The sequence below is a fragment of the Coturnix japonica genome, chromosome 1 (genome assembly GCF_001577835.2).
Source record: "Coturnix japonica isolate 7356 chromosome 1, Coturnix japonica 2.1, whole genome shotgun sequence".
NCBI lineage: Eukaryota > Metazoa > Chordata > Aves > Galliformes > Phasianidae > Coturnix > Coturnix japonica.
Genome location: NC_029516.1, coordinates 67,826,489 through 67,846,605, shown reverse-complemented (window position 1 = coordinate 67,846,605; position 20,117 = coordinate 67,826,489). Strand labels below are relative to the sequence as shown.

Here is a 20,117-nt window from a genome sequence, read left to right as displayed (position 1 = left end):
AGGAAGGGAAGTGTTGCACTCTTGCCACTTTCAACATCCATATGATTACCAAACAGAACCTTCCTACAACCTGACTCAAAAATTCAGACTAAACAAACAACAAAAATTAAAACTAAAAAAAGAGGTATTTCCAGTTGGGATTATTAAACACTATGAAATTGTGTTTAGGAGATGCCCACCTATCCAAGGGAGTTTACAGGTCTAAATGTATGTGTCCCATTGTAGCCATAGTAATTATACTGCAACTTGAGGGAAACCAAATTCAAATAAATCAACTTAATGGAATATTTTCATCACTCTAAGGCCAGTGGATTTTATACACTCACTTTGGATCCTTTCTGTCTCAGTCACTGATTTTGTAATATACCTAGATTAAAAGCAATTCCTCCCCATAATGGACAAAATCATGGAGTAGAGTATGTACTGTCTCAGGAGCACTTGCTTTCTACTGTATCTTGAAGCTGTGGAAGTTAGTGCACTGGTCATTGAAACGCAGCCAACTGCAGTGTATTCTGTTCTTCGGGGTTCATGCATTTTTTGTTTATGGCCTGCCATAGGTTCTTACGTTTTTGCTGGTAGTGCAAAATTACCTAATTAGTTTTCTTCTAGTGGTTTAATATTAACACCCCACTCTCCCCAAATTATTTTCCATAATAATACATATGGATAACATGCATGCCTTCATTTAACGAGAAAGTATTTGTTGTCTTAAAAAAAATTCAGCTCGTCATAACTGGCTGTTTGTTATATGTAGTAACTGGATATGTGGCTGTGGGACACTTCATATCTTAACTCAGTTTCCCTGTTTTATTTTTCACTTACCATTATATCTATTCTATTCTAACCATCAAGTTCTGCTTGTTTTTCCATGCTCCTTCCCCTGACGTTGTTACATCCTTTTTTTGCCATTTTACAGGCTCCATTATTCCTTTCTTCTTTCCTTCTTTTTCATTTTATGATACCGTAACCTCACTGTTACTTGCTTTCTTTTCATAGTTCATAATTTAGCCTTATTCTTCCATTTCCCTGTCCAGTGTAAGAGGTTTTCAGCCCTTTTAGTTTAATGGAGAAAAATGGCCTTATGGAGGCCACTTACTAGCTCTATGTAAAAAGTTCCTACCCACCACAAATGTGAATTGCACACCTATCAGAATATTTTAATCAATTTATTTCCTCCTGCTGTCACTTCTTGGTTGGTGAACCTTATCTTGCAACAGTTATAGTCACAGAATATTGAATTTAGTGGGCACAGGAGACTTTGTAATTGGAAATAAACTTCTTTCCATATTTATTATAAATCAGTATAAGGATTAATACCAGCCTTTATAAAACAAAAGCATCCAATTAGTTAGATTGAGAAACAATTTCATGTGAAGTTCTTTGCCTTCTAGAATTACAGAAGGCAGGAAATCTCTGGTTCTTGCTGTGGAAAATGTGTGCCAACTTCATGTGGTATCAGACTGAGAGATGGAAGGTTTCAATACCTTCAGGTAAGCACTATTTCTTTTGCTTAAGAGTTAATGTATATGTAGCACAGCCTTCTTGGAGCTACAAGGAAAGTTTATTTTTCTTCTCTTTTTTGCTAGTCAGTAAAGCATTGCTAATGCCTTTTCTTTTAAATCCTAGAATGTTTTCTGAGGAAAGTTTTTTTGTTGCTGTTTATAGAAGAAAATGAAGAGTTCACAACTCAGTGAATTAGAGAAGGACAATCTTGTTACATCTAGAAGTTTGAATATTATTAAATAACTTTAACTTGAATAGGAACTCAAAGAGCTACCTATCAGAAATTTAAAGCCTCCTTTGAAATGGATGGATAATTTAAGCTGAAAACGTAAATCTCAAAAAAATTTCCCAGCTTGATAGTTTCTTAAACAGGAGTGGATATTACTCGGCTAAAAACAATCATCTTGTTACAAGGAACAACATTCAACATCTACTTTTATTCTATTTCTAATTTAAGTTTTTTATAAGAAGAGAGAGTTCTTTGTGTATGTTTATGTTATTTAATTAAAGAAGCTTCTCACTCAGCCAGCAGTTAAATATACATGTAAAGACAATTTGTTTCTCCTTTATGTTAATGGAAGTTCTTCCCTGGTAAGAGATAAAAAAGGTCAGATTTGGCAGTCTCTACTGGGATGTGTTCAGTACTGTTATGAGAGTAAATTATTTTTAGAAAACTACAGTTTTCTGGAGACCGCCATGTTTTATAAGCTTTCCCACCATGGTATATTACCTGAATATGGTATATTACTTGAATATTAATAAATATTCTTGAATATTTATTATATACTTAAATAGTCAGGTTGTACTGTACCCTGAAAACTTACTGTCCTGTGTTTTAGTAAAAAGCTAACAGTTCTTAAATCTTTCCAGGCAAATGAATCACTTCAGGATGGCTGTGATAGTCACTTCTGTAAAATAAATGAGAAAGGGGAATTTATCTGGGAAAGGAGAATCACTGGCTGTCCTCCATTTGATCCCAGAAGATGTTTGGCTGAAGGTGTAAGTAGTGAAGTGGGTCCTGTTTCTAGGTTTCCCAATAGCCTTTGACATGTTTATTATTCTGTGTATAAGTACCTTCTGTGTATTAGGGATAGGAAACTCCAGTTCTCTCACTGCACCTTGGCTAAACTGAATTTGAACTTACTTTGAAATTCAGAAAACTGTAAGTTTTTTATTATTTTAAAATAAATGCTAGTTTTATGTGAAAGTCTACTGCTGGGGAGGTGCACTAATTCTATAAGAGTTTTTATATGAAACAGTAAAACCAGGAAGATGAAGATTTGAAGATTTGAGTACTCTGTATTTTGTCATTTCGGTTCCTAGAAATTGACCTGTATTCAACATCTTTAAGAAACTTCTACTATTACCTAAAGTGAAAGGAATATTTTTAAGCACTGAACTTGTTAATACAGTCAGTTATTTCCAATCTTTTATCAACAAATGTAGTCACATGTTCAGCACCTTTGAGTAGATTAAAATGAGACTGATTACTACTATATATTTATATTTTTATATATTTATAGGAATACAATTCTTTTGCCTAAGACACTGTTTCAAACATCCTTGCGTAGACTTTCAGCAGAACAAATGTGTATCTCTAGACTCAAAATATTTATATTTTTATATTTATATTCTCGTTTCAGGGGAGAATTGCAAAACTAGGCAATACCTGCTGTGACACCTGTAAGTAAATAATCCAAAAAGCTTGTTTGGAAATTGTAGAGAACATAAGCTATTGGGTAAGGAGAGCTAAGAAATATAGGCACCCCTGTACCCCTATGGATACTGCTGTCATGTTTTATTCCTCTAGAACATGTGTTTTGACAGTATTCACCAGCACTTTGAAAGAAACAGATACAATCTGCATTTCAATATATACCATTATGCACTTGTTAATTATGAATGTAATATTTTGGCCAGGCATGCACAATCCAGACAATTCTTGCGGTGCGTTGAAGACAACTTTCTGATGCAGGTGGTTGAGGAACCAACGCGGGGTTGGGTGCTACTGGACCTTATTCTCACCAACAAGGAAGGAATTGTTAAGGAAGTAAAAGTTGAGGGTAGCTTGGGTTGTAGCGATCATGAGATGGTAGAGTTCAAGATCCTGAGTGGAGGAAGCAAAGCAAAAAGTAGGATTGCTACCCTGGACTTTAGGAGAGCCAACTTTGATCTCCTTTGGGACCTACTTGGGGCTATCCCGTGGGCCAGGGTGTTAGAAGGCAAGGGGGCCTGTGAGAGCTGGTTAGCATTTAAACGGCTCTTCTTCCAAGCTTAGGATCAGTGTGTCCCTGTGACTAAGAAATCAGGAAAGGGTGGCAGGAGATCTGCATGGATGAGCAAGGAGCTTGTGGGCAAGCTCCAAGGAAAGAAGAAAGTTCATGGTATGTGGAAAAAGGGTCTGACCACTTGGGAAGAATATAAGAATGTAGTCAGGGCCTGCAGTGACGAGGAAGGCTAAAGCCCACCTGGAGTTGAATCTAGCTAAGGAGATAAAGGATAATAAAAAAGGCTTTTTAAAGTACATTAACAGCAAAAGGAAGGCTAGGGACAATGTGGGCCCCATACTAAGTGAGGGGGGCGTTCTGATAACAGAGGATGCTGAGAAGGCAGAAACACTGAATGCCTTCTTTGCTTCTGTCTTTAGTGAAAAGGCTCTCCCTCAGAAATCCCAGACCCTGGAGGTTAATGAGAGAGTCTGGACAATAGGAGATTTCTCTTTAGTCAGGGAAGAGGTGGTCTGTGATTGCCTAGGAAACATTAATGTCCATAAATACATGGGACCTGATGGGGTCTCATCCTGGTCCCCTCTCTGGTTGGTCAGTATGAAGGTCCTGAGTGACCATAGGTACTCACTGTCTGGTAACTGTAATCACAACCCTGCAAACCTAGACTCAGACACTGTGACCTATGGTCCAAGTGCTGATTCTTAAGCCTCCATACCAACCATATGCATGGACTAAGGGGTCTGTCATCCAAGGTATCCCTAGAAATATCCTAGTGAGTCTTGTAGAACCCCAGGCAGTACTTTCCTAGCATACCATAATAAGCCCTATGCTCTTGTAATCAGTGACTCACTTCAGTCTGTAATGTGATCTGGAGAGCTGCTCCCACTGACTCATCTTAAAGGGCATCGTCTCAAGTGAATAAAATATCTCTCTGGGAACAGCTCCAGGTGTAGCCAAGACAGAGTGCTATTTTTTTTCTCTTACTGAGTTATTGGGTTTCCTGGATGTGTCATCATTCTTTTACATCAGCTTGCCCAATGTAGTACTGAACCATCTTTCAAAATTGAGGCATCTAACAGAAGGCACCAGAGAAAAGGCAAATATTAGTTGGCAAGAGAATTTTAAAGCAAGTAATTGAAAAGAAACATTAGAGAAACTCTGTTCTTCTGTGGAATTTTAGAAATCAATGCTATGTCAGTGTGGTGCAATACATTCACGCAGATACAATTTCCAGCTAGCATTGTTAGACACTGTTGCTGTTATTTTTCTGACTTGGTAGGTGTGGAAGAGGAATGTCGACCAGTAAGTACCAGACTGCGGTATAAGAACATCAATGGATGTGTGGGTGTAAAGGAAGTGCCTATTTCTCATTGTGAGGTAAAAAATAAAATCACCTCCCCCATTTGCCAACACACATACCTACTTTTTCTTTTGCCCACATTTTTTTTTTTTTTTTCTTTTGCCCACTTTTTCTTTTGCCCACATTTTTTTTCTCTCACACAAAGGCAACTTTTGGCTCCACCACAGTGTCAATTTGCAGAGCATCAGTTTTTTTTTTTTCCTCCTCACTGATTCACTCAGACAGTGCAAACATCTTTGACACTTCCTAAAGTAGTTTGGTAATGTAGAATTTTCCTTGTTTGAGCCAGCATGAAAAACAGGAACATAATCCAAGGTACAAAAATGCAGCTCACAATCCTTTGCTGCCCTCGGAAATGAATGGCTCTGAAGAGGCTTAGGACTTAGATGAGAATTTTCATGTTAGTATTACTGAGACTAATTTTTTCAGATTTGTGTCTAAAGTTAAGGAACTGTATCCTTCCTTAGGCTCTGCATTTGGCTTATAAGAGCAGAAATAGGTATTCAGATGTATGATAATTTAAGCAAGCACTTAAATTTAAGTGCTAAGATTTGACTTTTGCACTCTGTAAGCTCTGTGACTTTTCTGTTATCCTGAATGCTAGACTGTTGTGTACTACATCTTATGTGTTACCATAATTGGATTATAAGATTATTATTATAAGAAATGTTTCTGTCCATCACTTCTTGAAAATTTCAGAGAAACATCCATTTCATACAGGAGCATAGCATCCCTTCCAGATATTTCTGTCTCTCTGAGACTGGAAACTAGAGAAGCCATTCTCTTCCCTGATGGGTTTGTAGCAGAACAATTGCTCAATTTGATAAAGATGCTTCATACAAGAACTACATGCAACCAAACTGTGATGTCTGAGGATGGCTGCCAAGAAGTTGGTTTGCATCCATCCTTTAAATTTTATCTTTAGCTGATATAGTAGGCAAAATGACTGTTCAAGTTGTCCATGACTACTTGGGAAAAATGGACATTAAGAGCACACATGGCCAGGCTTTTCACAAAGATAATTGGTGGAGGACCTCAATTTGCTGCACAAATCCCAGTACAAATGGAAACTTTAAAATAAACAGTTACCTTTCATTAAATGCAAAATCAACAACAACAACAAAACAAAACAAAACAAAACAAAACCAAAAACAAACAAACAAAAAAACACCTTGCTTTCTCTCTTTTCCTATCCACAACAAATCAGTAGTGATCAAGTTTTTAAACTGTGAAAGTACAGGTTTTGTTTTGATTCTGGACATATATTGATTAAATACTCATGTTACGGATTACAGTTTTTCTAAGCACTTCTCTCATAATGCTATGCATATATTTTTAAGTAATTTCAGAAGTAAGAGTACAGAGACACAAAAAGAAATGAACCCTGACAGAGTTTGACATGGGTATTTGTTTTTATATCATGAAACATATGTCAAAATTATTGACATCTAAATACACATTAGAGAATTGATGAGAGAGGAAGAATGGAAAATTACAACCAGAAAGACAACAGTGTATTTACTTAGCATGAAAAACAACAAGAAACATGGCTTAGAAGCACTTGGACTAAGTCATTTTCAGAATGTGGTTCTCATACATACAGTTAAGATAATAATAGAAAAATATTTCATAACTACCAGTTTTGGTATGCTTAGAAGCCTGCTCCACAATCCTGAAAATATTTATTTATTTATTTATTTATTTCATCCATGACTAGTTCATTTACCTTTTGTTTGCTGTATTTATGGTTATGAGGCATTACTCTTTGACTTCATGTTTTGCAGCAGTGTGCTGAACTTGAGGCAGAGAATTCATGTGTTTTGGAGGAAGAACCTGGTTTCTGATTTCACTGAAGTCTGGTACTGTTCAACCTTGGTGTTTCTTTTTCTGTTTAGGGTAAATGTAGAAGCAATACAAGATACTCAGTTCAGACAGAGAAATGGGAAGACATGTGCAGCTGCTGTACAGCCACACAAACAACCACAGTTACGATCCCACTCCAGTGTCCCAATGGCACAGTGGTACAGCATTACATCCCTTCTGCCTCTCAATGTGAATGCAGCCTGCGGAAGTGTACAGAGTGAATATTTTGAAGAAGCTCAATGATTTTATCTTGAGTTGAGTAATTTGATGAAAAACTTTATAGAGCAAGCCTCATTTTCTCTCTGTAGCCAATCTTATCCAGTAGATAACTAACTAATTGTATCAACGTAGCAAACAATAAAACTTACTAGCACAACAGAATGGTATTTTCCGACTATTATTGCTATAGAAATAATAAACATTGCATTGTTTCTTCATATATATATAGGAAGTTATTCTCATTAATACAAGAAAACATCACAGTAACAGAAACAGTTGCTCATACCCAAAGAACTTACAACAAGGCATTTAGCATTGTCTTTGAAGACATTACACGTGCTTTCCCCACTTCAGATCTTAGCAACAAATAGTAGAAATTTCATTTTTTGCTCTTAATTCTCCCTTCCTGTCAATAAGTACAGTGATTATAGCGTGAGACTTCACAGTAAGAGGGAGATGTTCTTGGTACAAAAACTCGGGTAATCAAATATGTCTGCAATACAAATATATTTTTCTCTTTAATCTGAATGCAAAGAAATTATTTGCTAAGGACTTGTGTACCATTTGCAAATCCTCAGTACTTCTGAATGGGGCTGAGAGACAGCTCTTAACTATTTACTTCAGCGCTTCTACAGACCAGCTTGAAGAAAAAGCTCATCAGTTATCTCCTTTTATTCCAGATACTAGAATTTTGTCTGTTGCATTAGCTAAAAGAGAGCTCTTTCAAATGTGAAATTGTCAGGGGCAAGTTTAATTTAGTTCTTGCTCCCAGGGAAAAATTTGACAAGTTTTAAATTTCATTTGATCTAGTCAGGTCACAGCATGAAAAATATTTTTCAGAGAGTGGTTTTTGATAGAATCTAGTGCCAATGAAGGACTTTTATTGAGAAGTACTGACTAAAAAATAATAGTATAGAAGAGAGAACTCTTCATTTTATTTGTGTTTTTTGAAAGACAAGAAGTATTTTAACTTCTAGTTGAACCAAGTTAACTTCTTCATAAATTAGCTGAGAGGCTGGAGATGTGATTTTAAGAAAAGAAAGCAAAGCCAAAATATCCTTATTTTTGTGATGACATTAGTAAAGCCTGTAAATAGGCTGGGTTCAAAAGCAAAGTTTCTCCAGTTCTACAAGTTGTGCTCTTGAAATAATGGAAAGTTTATACAGAAGTCCTTAAGGATAAGAGTGCTCCTGAGAAGACTACCTGAAATGGTCAGGAAATCAGGTTGTCCCTGTGTAGTTTTATGTTGTCATCTATAGATAGAGAAGACATTTCAGAGGACATTGCCACTCTTACCTCACAGATAACCATGCGGAAATTTCTGTGATAAAGAACCATTCCTCTTCATATAAATATTAATTTCATGATTATATAAGTGAAATCTCACCTATTTGCATAATAGGCTCTCTTTTGAGAGCATCCTCTTTTGGCAATCTCATTCTGTGCTTAGGCAAGTTATAGTCCTTTTAGAGAGGAACCAGATTGATCCCTGCTTTTTTTCTTNATCTGTTTTGAGAGCATCCTCTTTTGGCAATCTCATTCTGTGCTTAGGCAAGTTATAGTCCTTTTAGAGAGGAACCAGATTGATCCCTGCTTTTTTTCTTTTGCTATCCATCTATGAATTCAGTACATACAACATGCATGCCCTTTCTTTCCTTGTTATTCATTACAGATATCTATCTCTATTGCTTTCAAACCTCTCTTTCTTGTTATATGAGACCAAAGTATACATCAAACGCATAAAATAACATCCTTATTACGAAGCTTAGAAAGTGTGGGATGATGCGTGACATGGAATGAGAACTGGCTGACTTGTAATGAGTTGCACAGAGTCTGACTGGGAGAATGTAACATTGGTGTTCCCCAGAGGTCAGTGCTGGGTCCAATCTTGTTTGACATCTTCATTAATAACCTGGATGAAGGGATAGAATCTACCCTCAGGGAGTGTGTGGATGATATATAGCTATGAGGAGCTCTGCTGCCTTTTAACAAGACTTAGGCTGGAGAATTGGATGGAGAGGTACCTGATGATGTTCAATAAGAGCAATTGTAGAGTCTTGCACCTGGGGAGGAATAGCTGCATGCATCAATACAGGTGGAGAGGAGCTCTGCAGAGAAGGACCTGGGGGTCCTAGTGGACAGTGGGATGGCCAGCAGTGTGCCCCTGTCAGTGGTAAAAACAGTATGGCTAGCATGTTCAGGGAGGTGATCCTCCTCATCTACTCTGCCCTGGCAAGGCTGCATGTGGAATACTGTGCCCAGTCCAGGGCGACCCAGTTCAATGAAGATGAACATCATCCAGAAAGAGTGGAGTGGAAGGCCAAAGGGATGATTCAGATCTTATAGCCTCTCTCTAATGAGGAAAGGCTGAGTCTGGGTTGAACGGATTTGGATCCTAAGAATGGATTTCAGTGTTCAATGAGCGCGTTCAATGATATCTTATCCAGTGGGAGAATGAGCAATGCCTGTAATATGTTTAACACCCCGTTCCTGGAGGAAAGTTCGAGTGGCCGGTCCGTTCTTGTCTTTAGCGAAGTTATGTGCAGGCTGCAGAGACGCAGCAACAGACGACGTAGACGCGGCGGGGAGAGACAGCGTCGGGGCAAACGACGTGGGCGGGGTGGAAGGCGGCAGCGGCATCGGCAGCGACTTAACTTCTCCCCAGCCTGTCGGCAGGTCAGAGCTGTGAATCTAATCCGGGTAGGGGCAGCCCCCAGCACCGAGGGGCAGCAGCGAGGGTGGGAGGGAGGGCGATGGGGAACAGTCAGAAGAATCCCCTCCTTGTCTAATTTGTCCAAGCCCTTCTGTCCATTCCTGAATAAACAACAAATGTTCTGTGTTAGTAATAACCACGCAAGATTACGAGTGTCAAGTGGCATTTGCACATCCACAGTGAAAATCCATTGAATAATTTGCTTTGAAGCTTCGGATTTTATCCCATAGTCAGTCACAGTCTTACCAGCCTGCTGTAACAATTTCCAATGATGCACTTCCCACCGAGCAGCTCCCTGCTGATCGTCTATCAGCGGGCAAGCGAGCTGAAACACAGCTTGACACGGTCCCTCCAATATCATGTCTCTAATGACTCCAGACCAACGCAAAGGTGGAGGATCGCTACGTGTGGGGGGGAATCGCATAGACAGGGGCTGTAAAGACATCGGTGAAACGCTCGAAGAGACTGATGCCTCCTTCGTACGCAGTTCTAAGTCCTGCAGCTCCTCAGTTAATGTTTTAATATCTTACTGAAACACTTTTCCATTCCCACCATCATCTGCGTCGCTTTCGCTCTCAGGAGCTTCTTGCTGCTCTGCACATCCCTCAGCATCCCCCCCACCTCCCCTTCATCATACCTTCCTCACTTGCCACCACCGTACTTGCCAGGGACATCAAAGAGGTCGAGGTCAGGGGAGTATTCAGGGCTTCTGTGGCAGCCCTAAGTTGTGAGGCTGATGAATAAATGGAGTATGAGACTCCTGGTAACAGGGAATCAAATTCTGGCCTTGGCCAAGCACTGGGTACAGAGAGGGCTTGTACTGCAGCAGCAACGACCTGCTGCTAGGCTTGCATATTCTTCAATATATTTATAATCAGCCTCCATGTAGGACCCAAGCCTCACAAGTGCTGATGTTCCTTATTTTCCGAGATAACAGAGTCCTGTGGCTGTCCACCTAACTGCTGCGTGGCTACCACTGCTACTTATACCTTATACTTTTTCAAACTATTTATGACCTCCTGCCACAGCTTCATCAGTTTCTTTACTGTCTTATCATCGTTGATTACTAAATTCCATAAATAGTCCCCGAAATTTCTCCATTTATCTACCTCAAAATAAGATTCAAAATTCATAAAAAACCCCTTTGCAGCGCCAAAGGCTATAAGCCCTGGTACATGCTTAACCCCTTCAACTCCCCACTTTTCTAGCAAGCACTGTAATAAGATGAGGGCTACCTCTTTATCCACGGCACCATTTTACTCATTTATCAGCATCTATCTGAGAGCTGCAGCTCCATGTTTATCTATGCTGGTAGCAATCCAGACTGTGCAGATCCTTCTCAGTCAGTCTAGGCCAGTTGATCAAATGACTTTGCCCTCCAGCATGCTGCTAGCCAGTGCTTGTCTCCTCCACTCTCCTTCTGTTTGGGCACCACTGAGGGCAGAGAAATGCCGCCAGGCTAAGCACAGGAAAGCAGGTAGCCGACTCAATATGAGTGATAAACAAGCTTCCACTTTATTGCCCGAAAAGCCATACTTTTATAGCAGACAGACGAGGGTGTTCGAAAATCACACACACTAATTGGAAGAAAGCTACTGCAATAAAAACCCTAAAACTCCCCTTCAAAGCCATGAGCCATTTATTCTTTTCCTAGAGGTGTCCTTGGTTCTCATGCTGTTTCTCCCTCCACAGCTGCTGCTCTGTGAAGCCCTTCTCTTGATGCATGGCTGCTGCTCTGTAAAATCCTTCTTGTACTGCAAGAAATATTTTCATTAACTGCAAAGTGGATAGATAATATTTAGTTAAAGATCTGTCCAACAAACAAGCAAACATTCCCATTTTTATTAATCCTAGTTCATTTAACAAGAAGTCTAATGAATCTAATATTTTAGGGGGAAAACCAAATAAAATAAAAACATCAGCCTTCTTCAGGGTAGGGCTGGACAGGGCTCTGAGTAACCCGATCTAGCTGTAGATGTCCCTCTGCAACGCAGGGGAGCTGGACAAGATGACCTTTGCAGATTCCTTCCAATTCAAATGATTTTACAGTTTTTTGAAGTTCAGCTGTACAACTGTACAGTTCTGGTCATTTGATCAAAGTGATCAAGCAAAGAGGGATTCATTTGTTCAAATGGATGGGGTACTCGTAATTAAAAAACAACAGAACAACAACAACAACAAAATTACAGGCATCATCTCAAAACTAGTGGGCATTTGTTTGTATGCAAAGAAGAATCCCACCTGGTAGGGAAAATCACATAGCAACATTTTTTATTTTTATTTTTATTTTTATTTTTATTTTTATTTTTATTTTTATTTTTATTTTTATTTTTATTTTTATTTTTATTTTTATTTTTNTTTTATTTTTATTTTTATTTTTATTTTTATTTTTATTTTTATTTTTATTTTTATTTTTATTTTTATTTTTATTTTTATTTTTATTTTTATTTTTTTATTTCTGCAATTTGATACTTTCAAGAATAATCAGTTCAGAAGCTCTGGAAGTCAGTATGCCTACTGCTTTATAACTGAATTTAGTCCCTAAGCAAAGCTCTAAGATTAACATAAAATACTAGCAGGGTAAGAAGGACAAATATTTGATATCTGTTGATGTCATTTTGTCTCAGTCTCTTCAGTCTTCCTGAAACTTCCTCTAGAAAGACAAACACCAGATTTCAGCCAGCATATGTATTTCTCCAGCTTTCTGAGAAAGTTTTACATCACCTGGGTCAAGTACTTGCACTGCTGTCCATATAAACACACTGTTGTCATATACATATATATGACTTGCATTACACTTTGCTCTGTAATATAAATGCCCAGTATTCATGAAGCTCATGACACAGTATGCAATCCCAATTTTCATGCCACTAGAAATACTGAACTTTATTGTCATTAAACAAATCCACTTCCCCCTCTTACACTGAAAACAAACAAACAAACAAATCCTGTTGTAGAATCATATGTAAATATAAAAGAAGAAAAATATTTGAATGCCATATAATTACACCTTCTTCCAATTATCATTAAAAAAAATATATAAGTATTTTCTCAGAAGGTCAGTAACAACTTTATACCCAACAAATAGTTTATATCAAAAGAATGAAGGCTAAGCAAGCTTGATCATCCGGTCTGACTATATACTTAATTACAAAATAATCCCCTGACTTTTTCCATGCATGAATTCAGGCAGTGTAGCATCCAGGCAGTAAGGTAACTTAAGTATAGCTGAGATACAGCTTTATTAAAAGCTTGCCACACTTACCTCCTCTATGGAAGTACTGCAAAGATGTGGAGATACAGAAACTCTTACTCACAGAAACCACTCCCGGGAAATTTTAATACTTGAAATAATGGCTTTCTGGGAGCATTGCAGAGCCCCATTTTCTTTTCTTCCTTCCTTTATTCATCTACCTTCTGGGGAGCTAGGACAAAATAAATAGTTATGTTTCTTGTTGAAGAGAAACATTATGGAGCATGAGGACAAGATGCTGAAGTTCCAGCAGAGAATTGCAATGGCTTCTTTTGTCATAGGAATTTTGCCTTCTCCCACCCCCTTTTTTTTCTGTGATGGTAATAACCAAAACAGAAGGTCTAGCTAATTAGTTTCAATCTGTTGTTTGCTTAAAGCAGGATCAGGCAAGAATGGAAATAGCTTCTAGCTTGTCACAGATTAAGCCAGTGCAGAAACAGATTGTGCGCATGATCAGCATAGCTACATCCTATTAGTGCTGCTGCAACTTCTAGCCAAACCTCACAATGACATGGAAATTCATGTACCTGGTAAGTTTGTTCTCTACTTCACTGTTAATTGCTATCTATGAATATGAATAGACAGATGGGGAAGAGAGGCAGGATTACTCTGAAAGGTCAGTGTCTTTCAGGGCATTTTCAAAACAAACAAACAAACAAAAACAACTATATATTAAAAAAGAAAGGTTTGTGGCCCAAGTTACATACAGACAGCTTAGAGACACAACATGCAGAATTTGTTTCTTTTAAAGGTCCAGGACTACAGCTGTGGGGAAACATCATGACCTATTTGGAAAAGGCAGTAAAGAGGGAAATGCTGGACTTCTGCTCCTTTTCTCTGCATTTACCTTATGGCAGTGAAACCTGGGCAAAAGTCAATATCCTTTTATTAGAAAACAGTGTACAAAAGTGAGATTTTAGTTCCTAGAGGCAAGGAATAAATCTGCCCAGTGTGTAAAGCTTTTTCTGTTTGAGTTCCTAGAATAAAAGTTTAGAATGATGTACAGTGATAATATTGTGGCATTCTATTGCTACAGGTCTGAGCTTTGTAGTTGTTCTCAGGTTAGCTTATTGTTTCTGGGACTTGTAGCTCTGCTGTGAATTCTGAACTATCTTGGAGTTCTACTGTATCTCTGTTTTTCCACCTGATCCTCTTCATAAACTTGTGTACCAAGTCACAGAGTACAAACAATTATAAGAAACAAGGCTTGTCTTTGTAATGTCACTTCAGTGCCTATTTGTTATCCCTTAACCTTCACTTTTTGAGTTAACCCTGATATACATTTTATGTGGGAATCAGGTATCAGGTGCTTTCTGTAACCTCTATATTTAAAGAAGCATTAAGGGGGGAAAAATAAAAAAAGGTCAGAGCTTGTGTATAAAGATACATCTCAATTAGTTCTTCAGTTAACGCTACTACTCAGAAAGTGTCTCAGGTTTTTAGTTTGTATTTTTGTTTCCCACATTTTTCTTCTCAGGTCTGCTTTGTTTCCTACATTCTTTGTGACTGATGCTCATATTCTTCTATCCCTTAAAAGACTTTCATAGTATGTGCCAGAGGCAAGTGAGTACTTACCTTTACTCAGGTGTGTTCTTCCTGCTCCTAATGCCAGAGATGAGATACGAGGGTCAATCAAAGTTGTGCAACCGCATGCTTTTACATTTGTGTCTGTGACTAGAGTTATTTGGGCAGGTCCATGAAAGCTAGGATGCGTATTCCTACTTTTCTGCTACTGTCTGTCTGAGGTGCTTCAATGTCAGACCCTGGTAACTTTGGCTCTGATGCTGACCAAGACTTTCTGCTCTGCACCATGTTGATGGTGTCACTCATTTTGCTCCATCAAAGACTGCTCTTTGCTCACCTTACCCGTCTGGAGCAAGTGTAATTCACTGCTATCTGGCACATTTTTTCCCCTAGGATGCCTTTATGGGTATTGTTACCACTTGCATCAGTAAAACTTCAGAGAATCAGTGCTCTACTTCTATGACCAGGTGACCAGGCTAGTGGATGAGGAAAAGGCTGTCAACATAGTCCAGCTAGACTTTAATATATGTTATATATAATACCCTTTGTCTCCCACAGTATTCTCCCAGAGAAGCTGGCAGCCCATGGCTTAGACAGGAGTACTCTCTGCTGGGTAAAGAACTGACTGGGCAGCTGGGACCTAAGTGTGGTTGTTAATGGAATTAAATTCAACTGGCAACCAGTCACTAGTGGTGTTTATCAGAGGTCAATATAGAGGCCGGCAGTGCTTAATATCTTTACTGATGATCCAAATAAGGGGATTGAGTGCAACCTCAGTAAGTTTGCAGATGACACCAAGACAGGTGGAAGAGTTGATCTGTCTGAGTGCAGGGAAGACTTACAGATGAATCTATGTAAGCTGGATTGTTGGGTTGAAGCCAGATGTATGAGCTTCTCCACTTTGGTCACAATAAGTTCATGCAATGCTACAGGCCTGGGGCAAAGTGGCTGGAAAGCTGTGAGAAAGAAAATCATTCTATGACAATTCTATGAAAAAGGTCTGGAGGAACTGGTTGACAGCTTTCTGAACACGAGCAAATAGTGTGCCCAGATCACAGAATCATGGAGTGGCCTGAGCTGAAAGAACCATGATGATCATTTAGTTTCAACCCCCTTGCCATGGGAAGGGTTGCCAACCACTAGACCAGGCTGCCCAGAGCCACATCCAGCCTGGCCTTGAATGCCTCCAGGGATGGGGAATCCACAACCTCCTTGGGCAAACTGCTCCAGTGTGTCACCACCCTCTGTGTTCAAAACTTCCTCCTAATACTTAACCTAAACCTCCCCTGAGTTAGTTTAAAACCACTGTCGTATCACTATCCACCCATGTCAGCAGTCACACCCCATTCCTGTTTATATGCTCCTTTCAAATATTGGAAGGCCACAATGAGGTCTCCCCACAGCCTTCTTTTCTCCAAGCTAAACAAGCCCAGTTCCCTCAATTGCTCAATTGGAGATAGAGCTTGATTCTTGGGTGTGCCACTGTGTAGCCAGGAGTTAAATCTGATAATCCCTGTGGGTCTCTTCCAACTCAAAAAAATTCTGTGGTTCTCTGCTTTTGAGAGCTTTTTGTTTGTTTGTTTACTACTCTTTCCTTTCCTCCATTGTGGCACTTAAGGAGCATGGTTTTCATGATTCTGTAATTTTTGCTATTGGTGTTCCACATCATAACATCATGTGGAGCACAGAGAAGAATGTCCCAGAGGACCTCACAGTCGGAGAGGAAAATGCATCATGGAAGTGACTCTCTCTCTCACTCTCTCTCTCACTGCCTGGCAGTGGTTGTGGGTGTGCTTCCAAGCCGTGTGCCTTCAGTTTCAAAGTAGGCTTCCAGGTCTTCAGAAACCTCTCTTTCTCTCTTATTTTACTTGATTTATTAGCCTCAACTTCAATTAGATTGTATTATAGTGTGTTATCTTGCATTCCAGTATCAGAGAAAAATAAGTTTTCCTCTGTAGATCCCTTAGATCGTTGCTGCTGCTCTGTTTGCTTCCTTGAGCCTAGCTCCCATCTCCCTACCCCTTTTCCCTTTTTCCCTTCCCATTTTTTTCCAGTGTAAGCCTCAAGTTAAATGTGATAATCCCTGTGGGGCTCTTCCAACTCAGGATATTCCATGATTCTCTGCTTTTGAGGTAACTCTGATATATTTGGATCTCTTTTTTTCTTTTTTTTTCCATTGAAGTTCAAATTATATATAGCTGTACTTACTCTCTTTTTTGCTTCTCTTTCCTTTTTCCTCCACTGTGATATCACAACACATATACCTGTAGTTGAAGAGGTGACATTATTACTTGTCTCGCATGTTTTCTGAAAGTCTCTTTGTAGGCTTGATCACTTATGTGCAGATAACTGCATTCTAGGTTTATATGCATTAAGTGGTGCTCAAGTGTTGAACCAGGTGCCCTCCATCATTTATTACAGCACCTAGCTTGATCTGGTATTGTGGTCACTATCTATCAAGAGTAAGGCCTTGAGCGTAACCAGTACTGAGCTCATTATCAAAATGAGCTAGGTCTTGAGAGCAACAGCCAGACCAAAGGAGGAAACAATGTCACAGGTAGGAGGAAGAGGTAGGAACTAGAGACAGAAGACTTCAGGTTTCTACCAAGAGAAAATATATGTAGCTTTGCAGCATGCAGATTAGGTTTTTACACAGAACCTCTCAAACTGTAGGTGGTAAGTGCAAAGAATATCTTTGAGGGAAACGGCAGAGTAGGGAAAATATGGGTCTGCTGTTGAGTTTGATGGAGTGTGTTGAGAAGGTGCAGTTACTGAACATCAAGGTTGGAGAAGGCCTCCAAGGTTATCTAGTCAAACCATCTACCTACCACCAATATTTATCCACTAAATGATGTTGCTTAGTACAACAACTCAATATTTCTAGAACACCTCCACGGATGGTGACACAACAGCCTCCCTGTGTCCAGTGCCTGACCCCTCTTATGGAGAAGAAAGAGTCTTTCGATTTATACCAATTCCTCTACATTATTTAAAGAATGAGAACAAATGAGGCCAAATATCATAAAGGCTTACAGAGTAGAATGATGTCATGAAGCAGCTGAAGCACGATATCCTGGGGATCTTTGGTACCATAGACAAGCACTGTCAAATGTGGAAGCCATTCAGATCATTTTGGTTCAGCTAGTTTGATTCAAGAAGATGAAAACTTTTTGTGTGAATGGGAATCTTTAAAATTCTGACATGGATTCTACACTTCTGTCTGAAAACTTATTCTGACTTGAAGTCCCTGTCTGTCTTACCTGCTTACCAGTGTTAACCTCAGGTTTGTGACATGGTTTGTGAAAGCTGGGAAGCATAATAAAATTTAAACAATTTTATTATGAATGAGCTGCAGATTTTTATTTTTTATTTTTTTTTTCCTTGGCCCAGATAAAATGACTAGGAAGCAAAAAGGTTTTTCAGCAACTGTGCTTAAAGTTCTTGTGAGATATTCCACACTTAGACTGGAAATACTTTGCACAGCCCCTGGGAATGAAAACTTCACTTATTAATTATTTGCCTCTGAGTTTCCCTTGTGTCATCACTATGTGTTTCAATGAAGTAAAACACTAAGTTTTTGAGAGAGATCAGAAAAGCAAGACTGGTAAGTCAATCTGCTGCATGGTTCAAATGTTGCAGAACACTCATCTGTTATTAACAGAAAACACAAGAATAATCACAGGAAACACAAGAATAATCAGAACTTTCAGGGAAAACCCCCACCCCATTCTTTTTCATATGATTGCAGGTAAGTAGGTTCAATCTTATGGTTTAATTTAGCAAGTGGCTGAACACCACACAGCCCTTTGCTCACTCTCACCCCTTCCTCAGACGTATGATAACAGAAAAGGAAGAGAGAAATAACAGTAACAACGCTAATTACATACGTACGTGTATATATATACATAAAATAAGTGCTGCATAATGCAATTTCTCACCATCTGCTGACACATGCCAGTCACCAAGCAGTGGCAGCCCCTTCTAGCCAACTTCCCCATAGTACTATAAGTTTTTTTCCTGCATGATGTCACATAGTATGGAATATCCCTTTGGACTCTTCAGGTCAGCTGTCCTGGTTCTGTCCCCTCCCAGCTCCTTGTGTGTCCCAGACTCCTTGCTGGCAAGGCAGTATGAGAAGCTGGGAGACTGAAATGTCCTTGGCTCTGTAAGGCACTACTTAACAACACCTAAAACACTGATGTGTTACCAACATTGTTTTTCTACTAAAGCTACATAGCATCATACCAGACATCAGAAAAATAACCGAGGCTGTACCAGCTAAAATCACAACAAATCTGTATTGAGGGTATAGAAGATTAACAGTAGTACACAGTGCCTGCCTTGGACTGTTGAAAAACTGAAGAAATTAAAAAATTAAGAAAAAAAATCTTACGTGTTTTTTTGTTTTTTTGTTTGTTTGTGTTTTGTTTTGTTTGGGTTTTTTTGTTTTGTTTTTGTTTTGTTTTTGTTTTTTTTTTAGCAATTCTTCCTCCTCCACCCCAAAGGAGAGGAATATGCAGATTTAGTTATCACCACTTTCAAGAATGATGCTCTTAGATTTTCCTTAAATTATTTTAATTTAATGAACTCTGCACAATTCTGTTGGTTTCCTGCATACAGTTATCTCTCCAGTTCTTTCTCTTTTGAAATGCAGTTTAGGTTCACTGATTCTGACACCAGTTGGATGTTTCAGCCATGTAGAAGAAAGACTATTCTGTCTCATGAGAACTTAATGAGAGTGAAAATTGTTCCTGCCTTCAGACTTACCTAATTTCCAATACCGCAAGGAAGGTCTGGAGAAAACTGCTGGAATTTCCCAGCATTTTCTTATGGCACACAAGAAACCTGACACAGCTCCTGACACAGAGCAGAAAATCTCATTGGACATTTCCTCCTAGACTGCGAAGTCTAACATTATGTTTTTCTTTTTTTTTTTTTCCCTTTCTTTTTGTTGTTTTTGTTTTGTTTTGTTTTGTTTTTTCCTTCTGGCAGAAGACAGAGAATTGCATTGCTGGGATTGTTTACTAAAAAGACAAGAAGAGATATCATGTTTATATAATAGACATATGAGGAAGAGAGGGAGGTGGATCATCTCTCTGTTAGAATATACTAATGCTTGAAAGACCAAGCCATAATTCCTCAATCCAATAAGCATCTCAAAAAAAATATTGGTAAAATTCAGACAGTTTTCATTAACAGCTATAGTACCACTAGAGGGGGAAAGAATATGAAACATCTGTACATTACACAGGTTTTTGTACCCATTACTTTTTACCTTTATCCTTGCATTGTGTTATTGATTCTGCTGACTATCTACATTTATTGCCTATGATCAAAAATTGTGTGTCTACATTGCATAGCAAAGAAAAAGTTACTAATTGCACTGGTAGTGAATAGGGAATAGAACTGAAACACATCCCCTTCAAGTCTAGTTGTAAGTCACAAGCAAATTTG

The 20,117-nt window shown here is 38.8% G+C and overlaps 2 protein-coding genes across 3 annotated transcripts in view; both read left to right on the top strand.

Moving 5' to 3' along the window:
• VWF (von Willebrand factor) overlaps window positions 1–7,395 on the top strand; it is a 103,579-nt gene extending 96,184 nt beyond the window's left edge. For both annotated transcript variants that reach the window (XM_015871491.2, XM_015871484.2), the window contains exons 48-52: window positions 1,392–1,490; window positions 2,374–2,502; window positions 3,147–3,186; window positions 5,011–5,108; window positions 6,987–7,395. In XM_015871491.2, coding sequence (XP_015726977.1) covers window positions 1,392–1,490; window positions 2,374–2,502; window positions 3,147–3,186; window positions 5,011–5,108; window positions 6,987–7,175 — 555 coding nt within the window. In that variant the 3' untranslated portion in view covers window positions 7,176–7,395. The remainder of the gene's footprint in view (window positions 1–1,391; window positions 1,491–2,373; window positions 2,503–3,146; window positions 3,187–5,010; window positions 5,109–6,986) is intronic.
• Window positions 7,396–13,650: 6,255 nt separating this feature from the next.
• Window positions 13,651–20,117, top strand: part of ANO2 (anoctamin 2) — a 106,207-nt gene continuing 99,740 nt past the window's right edge. The window contains exon 1 of the mRNA XM_032440933.1: window positions 13,651–13,669. Coding sequence (XP_032296824.1) covers window positions 13,651–13,669 — 19 coding nt within the window. The remainder of the gene's footprint in view (window positions 13,670–20,117) is intronic.